We start from the raw sequence: 12,065 nt of genomic DNA, 5'->3' as shown, positions 1-12,065 counted from the left end.
TTATTTCTGAACCAAACTTGTACCAAACGATGAGATGTACCGTTGATCGTGAATACAAAGCGCACCCACCCAGAAAACAAACACTTCTCATCTGTTTAAATCACACGTAAGGTACACATACCGTGAACATGGCCCATTCAAAAACTATTATACATGAAACCGAGCAATAAATACACATCGAAACGCACGTACATTGTCAAATAGGAAATTATATGGAACGATAATAAACCCGACGTGTGTTTCAACGCGCGGAAAAAGGACAACATTTAGTTATCGAGCATTTGATCATTGGAAAACTCTGCATACATCGCGTCACTTCCGCGGCCACCACGGCTATTGGAATCACGTGGTTTGTCAAACCAGTCGTTAAGTTCATGGCGAAGGTGGTAGGCTGGAAAACAAAACAGTATCGAATCCAAGCAAATGTAATGGCTTCCTAATACTCTTAAAATCACGCCGAACCGGTTTACATCGAAAAACTCTGAGTTTATGGAATACAATTCAGTGTAATGTTAAAAATTGGTTTACGGGGTCCAGTGTACCAAGAGTGTACGAAACCATTTTATGTCTACATGTGGATTAGGAGACCATTCAGCGACGCCAAATACTAGGTATTATAATACCTTCCGTATCCGAAACGACAGTGCGCATATCCTCCTCACGTGGCTGATCAATTTGACTCTCTATTGCCACCTCGTGGGTTTGACGTTCCAAGTTTTGTCGTCCCACGTTTTCTGTGTATCGTGGCTGTGGCGTGATATATTCTTGTTTACTTTGACCTGCGTCCAATACAAAAACACATTTATTATATGTAAAAAATGTTTGAAATATTTATAATACCCTTCTCATTTTGTTTCGTGGGGCTCATATAATGATAATCATCCCCGATAGTCCTGTAATCCACCTCGTCATATAGTTTCGTGCGCGCGGTTTGTTTGTTCTCTTTATAGTGACCCTTGTCCTTGTCTGAAATAATCTTACTTGGAACGTAATTGTTTTGACTAAGCGCAAAAGCTCGTTCCAACTCCTCGCTATCTTGTAAAGCGTAACGAGCGTGGAAGGTTCCATTTCCCATTGTTCTCCTGCTCGGGGGTAGCTGCTGGTTTGTTGAGTGGCGCTGGTTGGTGCGGGGAATTCTGTGGCTAGACGAGTAGTCACCTTGAGATGTGCCGGAGTAAACTCTGTTATTGTCGCCGCGGTATCGGTTCGTCACTTCGTTCTGTGGCTGGGGTTGGTGACCATCAGCACGAGAATTGCCTTGTGGGTTCCGCTTTTGGGTTCGATTTTCATTCGTTGGCTGCGGACCTGATGTGACAATTTGCGTGACGTCATCGACAATGACGTAGTTTCGTTGCGCGTTTTGAGGCTTGGATTGACTCGCTTCACTGATGTTGAGGATACTCGCTTGACGTGATGACGGAGTAAGCGGTGTCGAGTCGTCGTTAATTGAACGCGATGCGACTCTGTCAAAATGTTGTTAGAAAAACTAAAACCTTTTTTCTCACATGACAGTGCTTAAGTGAGTATAGCAAACCCTATTTGCAATCATAAAAATTGTCACATGTATTATACGAATCTAACCTGATCTACCAGACTCTTTTTTCAACAAATTGTGTTATAATCTAGTGGGTGACCCATAAACGTTTTCATGCTCCTCTTATTCACAGCTAAAAGACAAAAAAACAAATTGCTTACTGGTCATAGTCTGATCGTAATGGAGTGGAAGACGTATTCGCTGGATACAAGTGAGAGCTCAGGGACGACTGAGAAGTGGAACGAGTTTGTCTTCCAAGTTCCAGATACTGGAAACGAAATAAGGCAGAATTAGTAAAAAAACAAACACGCATACTCGGAGTCTACGGTTTTACTCTGAGTCTAAGGTCTAGCTCTTTTTCTTCCTGATCCAAATCCTCCATGGTTTGACGCAGTCTTGTTGATCCCCTTGCTGTTGGCTCCGTATTGTAATCTGTTATAAATCAAATACTTTGTATACTCACCAAGATTAAAAAAAACGGTTAACTCCTATTTGCGTATACCTCTCTTATAATTATTGCGGCTTCGTCCGGATGTTAACGTATTGAAACGTTTGTTGTTGTTGTAACGCCAACGAAACTCGTCATCTTCCGGAGGTTGGGGAAGAGTTCGTTTTGACGGAGATCGGTGCGTTTCATCAATTTCGTCGTTACTAAAGTCCGGTGGAGCAGTACTATCCAAAGATGCCAACGTGTAAGAGCTGCCTGTAACCCAGTAAATAAGACAAGTGAAAAATACAGACACTTCGCAATATTATTGAATTCCAGTTAAAACACAAGACAAAATCAAATAGATTTCCAGTTAATGAGAGTATACCATAAAATACCTTGACTGGCGGATCTTCCGTAAAAGTCTTGGTTTTCATTATATTGTGAAGAAGGAACAATCGGCTGAGAAACTGGCTGGTTGGTCTGCGGTGGACGGTTGTACTGTGCTGCTGAAGGCTGATCGTGATGCAAGTTCCTATAAGCACTCACCTCACAGGATCTCATATCAGTTCCTGCGTTTGCATGTATCGGTTGTGCAATATGAGCTTGGGACAAGACATCGACATCTTGACGTGCAACCGCTGGAACCGATGCAGACCGCTTGAGACTGAAGTCGTCGTTAGGTAGAGTAGTTAAATTTCCTTCCACTGAAAAATGCAAAATAACTATTAGTGTGGCAGGAACTTAGCCGAATGGTACAGCGCGCCTGACCAAATACAGGTTTGAATCCCGTGAATAAGAAGTAACTATATTAGTAACCTTCTGCAAAGGTAATAGTATCTTGTGCTTAAAAGTATAGAATTTTCCCTATTAATATATTTTAATTTAAAATTACAAACATTAAGCCATCAGTAATTAACTAAAACTTGACTTTCTTCTTAAAACTTGAACATTAATGGTAAATGTACGGAGACATAAACTTACTGTGGTCGTAGCCATCATTTTCTTGTCTTCCGGCGTTTAAACGTGGTGGTTGAACCTCCAGCTCCAAGTTCTCCGGTAAAATCATTTCATTCAGATACTCCTGTTGGTAAGCGTCATTGTAGTATGGGTCTCTGGGCAATAACTGTTTCCGAGAATTTCCCATTGCTTGACTAACCTCCCCTCTATACTTTGGAACAGTTCTTTGTCGTTGATACTGACTGCGCGGAGTGCGGTCATACTCGCTATTCTGATCGAACGGAAAACTCGAGTAGTGTTGGGGAAGGTAGCGATCTTGTTCAGCGTAACGCGAGTATCCTGCATAGGTCTCACGCGAGTAGCGAGGTCGTGGGCGAGTAGTGGGGTAAGCCCTTTCATAGATATCGTGCGCTGGGTAGCGCGGGTTTCTAAGGTAAGAATCTCCTTCGTGTTCGAGATATGAAGACGGGACGTGACCTTCATGGTAATCATATCTCCAAGAGTATTCGTCTGATGGTGGTAAATCATATTTGCTTAGTTCGCGTCGCTTAGGCACATCAGCATGAACACCGTGACTGTCTCGCTTTACAGTTATATTCTCCTGTGTTCCGATACAAGCATGTGCAGTGTTTGGTCTGCGTCTTGGAGACAGGCAGCTGCCATCCACCTCTCGGTACCTTCCACATGACAATACCCGATCATTAGCGAGGATGACTGGTTCGCCCGTGAGTGAGGTCTCAGTAGAGGCATCCTTATATAGCACCGACCTGGGCTCATATGTTATAGAAGTTGAAGTTGGGTTGTGCTTGTCAAGTCCGCTGGTTAACGATCCTGTAGAAGTGCTAATTCCCTGTACGTTCTTGAGAGCTTCGATAAGGGCAGTAAGCTGGCACAAATCCACAGAAGGAAGAAATGAAAATCCACTTTGTGGTTGGTCTGGGGTTACTTGGGTTGAAGAGCTTACAGATTGACATTTTTTGGTTCGAGTTTGGCTCATTTCCAGTGACCTAGGCGGCTCTATCTTTACCTCGTCATTGTGTTTAACAACGTGGGTAGTCTGTTCTGGTGTCGACGAATCGGCCAGCACACCACACGAAACACAACGAACCATGCTGCTATATTGGCCACTGTCGCAGAAAATGTTACTTTGTGTATGCGTGCTCACTCCGAATTCTTTTGCTGAGTTCAAGTTAACAACCAAATCCTTCTTTCCACTACTGGACGCTAAAGAGTTAGGTGATGGCAAAGAGGAAAAGGAACCGCGGCTTGGGGACAGAGACATGTTTGATGGTTCCGGTTTCAAAACATTATCTGTTTGACAGATCAGGGGTTCTGACATACGCCGACCGTGGTGGGATAAATCATCGCTGGTTTCTGTTTTATTGCTTCCGCCGTTTGGTGGCGACAGAGACACTGAGCGTGCCATGGACGAATTGTCTTCGTCCGACTTCTTTGCAAAGCGCGAGGCTATTTTATCTATCCGCGCGGTGGCGCCAGACTTCCGCGGGCGTGGTGTGTCAGTGGCGCGTTTCAGCAAGTCTTCGAAGTTGTCGGTGGACGTGGTTCGTCGAAAAAACATTTTAGAAGAAGGAGAGGCGCTGGGAACAGTTTTGGCTGAATCGTACTCTTCCATTTCCTCAGGATGGATGGGAACAGAGCTTGTAAACTTCAACAACTCTTTCTCGTCCTCATCATCATCATCTCCTCCACTTTCACTGTCGCTGTCAAAGTACCCAGCTTTGTGCACAGCCCACACTTTCTTTGAGGAAGGTTGCTGTTGCTGCTGAGTTTTGCCTTCCTGAGACGGCAACTCGTTTATCGAGTTGCTTGACGTGACTAGTGGTGATATTGGTAGCTTGGACGTGTTTGCTGGCTGCAGCACCTTCGAACCAAACTTGTTTACATACACTGAAGATGATGCAGGCAAAGGGGATCGATTAAGACGGTTGCGAGTAGAATCCACCGAAGTTGATGTTTTCTTGTCGCCGGAAACTGGCTCGAATTCGCTTTGTTTAGAAACGGGTATTTCCGATGTTTTACCTTGTTTGGTTTCTTTTTGATTGGCTGGAACCTTCCCTGTGCTTTTCGTGTCCGCTTCGTTCGTAATTGTAATTGCTGGAATGGTGCTGGTTTTTCGTTTCGCTGGAATAGGTTTAGTAACAGTTGTTTCGGTATTATTCCTAGTATTTTTCTGCAGTTCTTCTGTACGTTTTGCTGTGCTGGTGTCAATTTCCGCAGTAGTGTTGCTGGTATGGTTTTTGTATTGATGAGTTGGAGTATTTTTCAAGACAGTAATTTCGTCCTTGAGTTTGTTTTGCGTTTGTGTGCTATCGTTGGGGTAAAAGTTCGAAACCGCCCGACTCTTAACCATAGAAAACACTGCAGGCTTTTCTATGGGAGTTGTCATAGCGAATCTATCTTCCGCGGTGACTTGTTGCTGGACACTAACAGCGGATTGTTCGGGTAGAAATTTAGAAGGTTTGGTTCGTTCGGTTGGTTGGGCTGGAGCAGCCTGATTTTCAAACCTAGATATTGTACTTTTAACTTGATTTGTGATCGAATCGGTGCGCTTCAGCTTTTTGTGGTTCTCACTGGTCTTAGGCTTCTCCTCAGCTAAATCTGAAGCAAAAGTGTTTCATAACTACTGAATAAATCAACGCAAATAACGTGGAATATGGTAAGTACCGATTTTACTTGGTTGAACTTTGCTTGGTGGTTTTGGATGTGCTGGTGGTTTTTCGTTGGTGCTGTCGAAATCAGACTGGCTTACATTTTCAGGTTGCTTATCCACATTGTTTGAAGCCATAGACGAGAGATCGTGAAAAAGTGAAACCCTTTTCAGGCCTGTAAGAATTGTGACAACTTTTCAGCTTAGTTCAAGTTAATTTTATCACTGCCAATCATCAAACAAAGTACCACATGAAACAACCAAAAACGAATTAAAACGCAATCATAAAACCGATGTGTGCACCGCATTGTCAATGTTTTTTTGTTTTATTAACTGACGCATATTCAGAATGAGTGAGTACATATAAAAGGGGTGGGTTGTCCGGTGCATGCATTAGCAAAAGATTCACATACTTCCTGTGTATTCCATCAGAGCGTCTTGCTCATCCTGCAAGAACTGATCAAAATCTCCTTCCGTGTCGTCTTCATAGCCGATGTAATCGTAATTACGTTCATCACAGAGACCTTCAACTTCAGCCTCCTTCAGTCTTTGATCGTTTTCCTCCACGGCCGAACGAAGGTCACTGGGTTTTGTGATACCTGCATTGGTTAATTGACACTCAAGCACGGGCTTATAGTTTGCATAATGTAACACCAAGTACAGGTATCTAGGGGTCCCGATAGCGTTCCTAAGCTCCTTGTCTCATGTATTATTACTGGAAGCTGGCAATCGGAGTTCTAGCAGCTTTGCATTATTTAACAGTTGAAACGGCGGTTGGGAAAAAAATCGTTGCCTAATAGGATTGACGAGGCAACATTTAAAAAGAGACTCTACTTAGCATTTCCCTTCTTTAGTTGTTGCAAAATAAAACCTTCAACTGCTGTGTATGTAACGTAAAAAAAGTAAAAAAAGTCTTAAATAGGCGCTTGTTTTTTACGGTTAAAAATGGAATAAAAAGTAAACAAATAGATCTTTCACCATTTGATTTTCTGCAACTTTAAAAGATTATTACACTTTTTTATGTCCCGTTTTTCCTCTATTGATACATTTAGAAATAGATTGACATACACTTACACAAAAGTGTGGTTAATTTCATTGGACATTTTAGTAAAGTTTCTTGGTAGCTTTGTTTACCACAAGTTACTTTTAAGGAAAAATTAATCAAACAACAATAATATTTTTTCAAAGAGGCCAGGTTGGTTATTATATTCTTTGTGGAAAAATGTTGGTAAATCGTTCTGTCCCAGTATCAACATACCAGTACTAAACCAGTACAAAAATCAATAAAAAAAACTCTTAACCCGAAGGAAGGTTGGTCTTATCGCTGCCGGATGACGTAACCAGGAAGAAAGTGTCGTTGTCGTCTAGCTCGTCCACACTCCATTCAGCCGGTCCCTCACTCTCGGCCAGACTGCTGCATATAGACGTTGCGTTGGGCATTGAACGCCCCGCCTCTTCGATCGATGACCGTCTGGCCACGTAAGCTGACGGCACTGCGCGAACAAAAATGCATTAGATCAATAGGGCCTTTAAGGTTTATCGATCTCGCTCAAGACTATCGGAGTCCCCTTCACCGTTCTGTCAGTGATTGTCTTCGGTCTAATGGCCCATAAACAAGTAAGGTCTCAACACAGATGTTCCGTCACACTAGAAAACCACGCGACAGTGATTCATTATCGAATTGAGGCACCTACCGTTTTGTTTTGCTAATGGATGTTCACTGCCGGTGGGGTAATCAGGTAAAGGTTCAAAGCTCTCGTGGGCATCGGCGCGTCCCTGAAAACAACATGTTATTTTAGAATTGATAACTTATTTCTCTTTCTGAAAATATTTTTGCTGTGTAGTCATAAAAACTATTCCCTGCAGGAGTGTTATTTTAGAGTAGACAGACCATAACCTTAAATGCAGTATTCAAGTGATTCCTAGTTTGTAATCACTTGAATAGTTTGCTGTTGATAATATATTTTTATCAAATACCTCCACATTGGTTTTAAACTTGTCAGTAAAATCATGGACTTCCTCTTTTGATGGGCCTCGTTCATAGAATTTAGCGACATAACTGCCATGTCTATTAACGCCGTCCTTTCTTTCCTTATTTGATTCCATATCCGTGTGTGTAGTTTCCGAAATCTGTTGGGAATTCCCGGTCTTTTTATTTTCCCTTGCTTGCTCGTTTGACTTTGCTAATCGAGTATCATCGATAGCTTGTTTATCCAGCGAGCTTTTTCTTCCTTTATTTAGTGGGGTTTGTGAAACTTCGTTAGAAATGGTTGTTACTGGTTCTGATGATCTAAGAGATTTAGTGACATGGCTTAATTGTCCATGTGCTGACTCCAATGGTTGATTTACAGACGCCATTGGCTTATTTGTGGACTCTAATGGCTTTGTGATGGACTCCGATGGTTTAACAATTGGTTTGGATGAATTTGGTGCCGCCGAATGTTTCGTCGACTTTTGGTCAACTTGTATTTCCTCCTTAACTGGGTTGATGCCGGTACTATTTAATTGTGACTTCTCTTGTACCGTAGTCACAATACCAGAAGGTTGATCTTCCTTTCTTACAGTATCAGGTTTTGTTGCTTGCAAAGGAAATTGCCTCTTTAACTTTTCCAGCACACTGCTTGCTTCATCTTTAGGCTTTTGTACTGAATTGGGCAGCGCAGATTGATGATCTTTGGTGAACGATAATGGTGATGAATTAGGTGTGGACCGATGACTTTGTGTTATATTTACGTTCGGTTTCCTAATCTCCGCCACAGCGGTGGATGATAATGTGGGGTTTTCTACGTCTTGTACAGGTTCCTTAATTGTTGATTTGGACACAGTGTGTTCAGTCGGTGCTTTGTGTTTCGGCATTCGCGATATATTAGCATTCGGCGATATTTTGGTTGTGTTGCTTTTGGACAACGGGTCTTGGCCAGCTGAGGGAAGTCCATTTGGAGGACGGTGTTCAATTATTGTATTTTTTGCACTTCCACTTTCGGTCTTCATCGACTTTTTTGATTGCGGATCTGCTTTTTGTTTTTGTTTGTGATGCTTAGACTTCGAAATCTCTTTATCTTCTGACAATTGGCGCATCAATGCTTCAGGAAGACTCATCGGAGTTCCTACAAAAATAAGTTTTTGAACAAATATTTTTTACTTGTATACTTTAAATCGATCTAGCCTACTTTTCCGGCAATCTTTCACTGCATGCGAATTATCTGCAGAATAAGATCTTCTTCTTAATGCCTGTTCGGAAAACTTGGCACTCTTCTCTGTACCTTCATTCTGTGCAAGATTGTTGTGTTAGCTAACATCAGATCTTATTGTGAGAATTGCCAATGTACCACTTTATAAAACTGCTTACCTTAGATGTATCGACACTTGCACTTCTAAGTAGTTGAGATGCAGGCCGTTTTTGCAACCAAACGTTGCTTTTCGCTGCAAGCTCACGCTGCTTGTTACACAGCTTGCATAAGACTTCACCTTTCTGGAACAATGCAATTTTTTGTTAGCGTATAGGACAGCGGTTCATAAAGTTTTTATTTTTGTCGTAACGCTCCCCTTGCAATTTTTTTAAGTGCTACCGGTCTAAGCCCATGAATATGTTAAATATCATCCCCAGCGTAACAAAAGCTTTAGTTAACAACAAAAAGTTAGTTTACTCGTTGCGAAAGTATTTCCATAACGGCATGTAGGATAAATTTTATCTAGTTTTGGATAATCACCCGGCGTATAGTAATGGTTAAAGCTTGAACGGCCCTAGGGTCGTTTATTTCGTCACAAACAAGTTAAAAACAAAATATTGCACAACCAACTGCCTTATTTTTGTTACTTGTAAAAAAATAAAGGACTATTTCTTGTCTTTTACCTTTGCCAAAACCTTCGATAGGACGATGCACGATTTGCATACATGACGTCCACAAGATGTACATTTTTTCAGTTCTTGTAAGCTCGCATTTGAGAACGTTTGTCCTTTAGAATTCAAGTTGCTTGTCAACGGGACGTTGCAAAACGAACATTTATGCTCCACATCGGTGGTTTGTTTGATTTTGACATTTCCGACTTGCTGTTTGGCGCTGAGCGGAATAGCTTTACTTGATGCATCTTTAAATGCAGATGTGGCTGCCAAAAAATGTAATGCTTCACTATTCGAAAATCAAGAAATAAGCACATTTTTACGGAACTGCTGCTTACCAAATTGCGTTTGATGTTTGTTTTGAAGAGGGTTTGTTTGTGAGAAGTCTGCTTTACCACGGTGGTGTTGTGTTTGGCCAATTTGCTGCGTTTTGCTAGTGACACTACCAGATGCCGTACGTTGTGGTGACGCCGGTTGCTTGGAACGGGAAAAATCTTCAACCTGTTTTTCTATTGTCCTATAAAAGATTAGGAATGTTAAACCTAAGGAAAAGGATTAAATTTTAATTGTAGTACAAGGGATACAAGTGGACTTGCTACGATGCAAATCTGTAGTAGGTTTAATTAGTCACACCTAACACGATTCACGAAAAACACATACCATCATGATAACCGCTTGCTAAGAGCATTTTTTAATGTATTGGGGAACTAACGTTATTGAGCATAGAACAAACCAAAACCAGCCACTATAGCGATACTATACTTAAAGCTGAAAATGCCGCATGATTACTTACCTCTTTTTAGCACCTTTTACTAACAATAAAGCGTGTACAAGCAGCAACTTATAATACATACATAAAAAAAGTTGAAAAAATTCGAACCACTGCCTTTTTATAATCTCAAAGAAAAAACAAATAATTCAGATCACTTACTTTACACGGCGTGTTTCCACTTGCTCTATCTGCTTTGCTCGTGCCGCCACTTCCAGAATCGCCGCCCTTTCTTCCGAGCTCAGGTGACTTAAATCCAAACCCGATAGTTCCTCGAACGCTGGTGGTGCCGGAAATTTCTCCTGCCTGTTATGTGGCATATTTCTCCCCTGTAAACCGCAATTCTTAAATTTGCAGGAACAGAGAACGCCTGCTTTTTAATAAATTAGCAATGCCTTTGCATTCTACACAACGTTGTAGAAACTTTCGATTTCAAATCCTTTTCTCTGCTATAAATGAAAAGCTTCTTTATTGCATTAGTATCCTTGTCCCTCCTCGCAACCAACCAGTACACAATAGCAGGAAAAGAGGTATATTAACTGAAGCTTCTGCGTGCGGTACTAGTACTGCTGGCAGATAAATAATGCAAAAGCCCCGCTGTCGTACGAAAGAGAACGCGCTTGCTGCACAAATCAATATCGGTAATACCTGCTGCAGTAGCCTTGCTTCCAAGCATTGGAAATTGTTGACCTTCTCTTGAGAATTCCGACGGGCAAAACCAGTCGGATTGCCTTTAGTTTCATTTCCGATGTCATGTTTCATTGATTGCTTTATTGGACCATAAGATGACACAGAAACAAATGTTTTACTGTATGTCGGGTTGGCTACCATTGCCACGATTCCTTTGACTCGTTGCCTTTCATGATATATCTTGGCGCTTGTCATTTTTACATCTTTTTTGTAAGACATTTCTGTTTGTTAACCTTTCCTCTAAAGATTTACCATAAACAAAGTTTCCTCCAATGCCAAACTACGTTTTCTATTTGGATACTATAAAAAACTGCATTTAAGTCGATAATGAAACTGTCAGGTTTCTGTGTCAACATGTGCTGTAAATCCTACAACTCATAATGCAAAAACATGACATGCATTAAATTTTCATTTGAATTTAGAAACCAATCCCCTGGGTCGTTTTTTGCGCTGTGACATAACCGTCGATGCGCTGTTGACCTGAATTTTGACTGTTTTTGTTGTGCACCTGTATAGCCACATGTTTGTCAGAATTTTGCCAACTAGTCGGTTTAAAACATCGGTTGTCAATTAGTGTTCATAAACATGCCCGATTTGTTTATTGCCTACGCTTACTTGACCTAAAAAGCGGATTTATTTTGGTGATGCAGCCTACACATTAAATAACAAAATAACCTTTGCAAGCGGTTAGCATAAAACAAATGTCCCGCGGCTTAACCGAGCTTGTTTTCTGTCCAAGTTTTTCTGATTGACACTTATTGAAAAGAAATCATATTTATATTTATTTTGTGATAAACAGTCAACAAATTGTGATTAAATTCAAGCAAGAAGTATGTTTCGCACTTACAAAATAATGTTTGATTGAGACGTACGACTGCACGCTCGCTCATGTGAAGTAAGTAAAATGTTGCATGCGCTGGATGTCGCGAGCGGGAGGAGATTATCACACGTTGTTCTGTAAATTTGTTTGGTTTGTAATTAGCAAGTTTAATTCTATTTTAATAATGATGGTTATGATGCAGTTTCATTTGTGATCCGTTACTCAATGTTAACTGTTATGATTCAATTTCAATTATATGTGTGTAAAGAATGATTCTATTTTTAATTTCGAAGCAATTATAAATAATCGTAGCTACTGTTAATTGTATTTCTTTTCAATAAATCAACCTTAGTTTT

The 12,065-nt window shown here is 41.0% G+C and overlaps 1 protein-coding gene across 1 annotated transcript; it reads right to left on the bottom strand.

Annotated features, from left to right (window-relative positions):
- Window positions 1-112: 112 nt before the first annotated feature.
- On the bottom strand, window positions 113-11,123 carry LOC145223853 (uncharacterized). The gene is made up of 19 exons (XM_080090256.1): window positions 10,848-11,123; window positions 10,362-10,528; window positions 9,769-9,947; window positions 9,443-9,696; window positions 8,939-9,061; window positions 8,760-8,859; window positions 7,567-8,696; window positions 7,284-7,365; window positions 6,891-7,082; window positions 6,003-6,188; window positions 5,607-5,765; window positions 2,946-5,540; window positions 2,360-2,668; window positions 2,037-2,237; window positions 1,869-1,966; window positions 1,696-1,802; window positions 841-1,463; window positions 624-779; window positions 113-391 (listed from the first exon to the last, which is right to left on the bottom strand). Exons 1-19 carry the CDS (start codon window positions 11,106-11,108, stop codon window positions 267-269), a joined length of 7,047 nt encoding a protein of 2,348 aa, XP_079946382.1. The 5' UTR covers window positions 11,109-11,123; the 3' UTR covers window positions 113-266.
- Between the last annotated feature and the right edge of the window lie 942 nt (window positions 11,124-12,065).

The sequence above is a fragment of the Phallusia mammillata genome, chromosome 4 (assembly GCF_965637545.1).
Source record: "Phallusia mammillata chromosome 4, kaPhaMamm4.hap1.1, whole genome shotgun sequence".
NCBI classification, from domain to species: Eukaryota; Metazoa; Chordata; class Ascidiacea; order Phlebobranchia; family Ascidiidae; genus Phallusia; species Phallusia mammillata.
This window is presented reverse-complemented; position numbering and strand designations above follow the sequence as displayed.

Excerpts from the sequence above, each read along its gene's own strand:
- LOC145223853 (XM_080090256.1), bottom strand. The coding sequence starts at position 11,108 with ATGTCTTACAAAAAAGATGTAAAAATGACAAGCGCCAAGATATATCAT. Across the intron at positions 7,083-7,283 it reads TCCATTAGCAAAACAAAACG|TGCCGTCAGCTTACGTGGCC; the intron begins GTAGGTGCCTCA and ends TTGTTCGCGCAG. Across the intron at positions 2,238-2,359 it reads CGGAAGATCCGCCAGTCAAG|GCAGCTCTTACACGTTGGCA; the intron begins GTATTTTATGGT and ends ACTGGGTTACAG.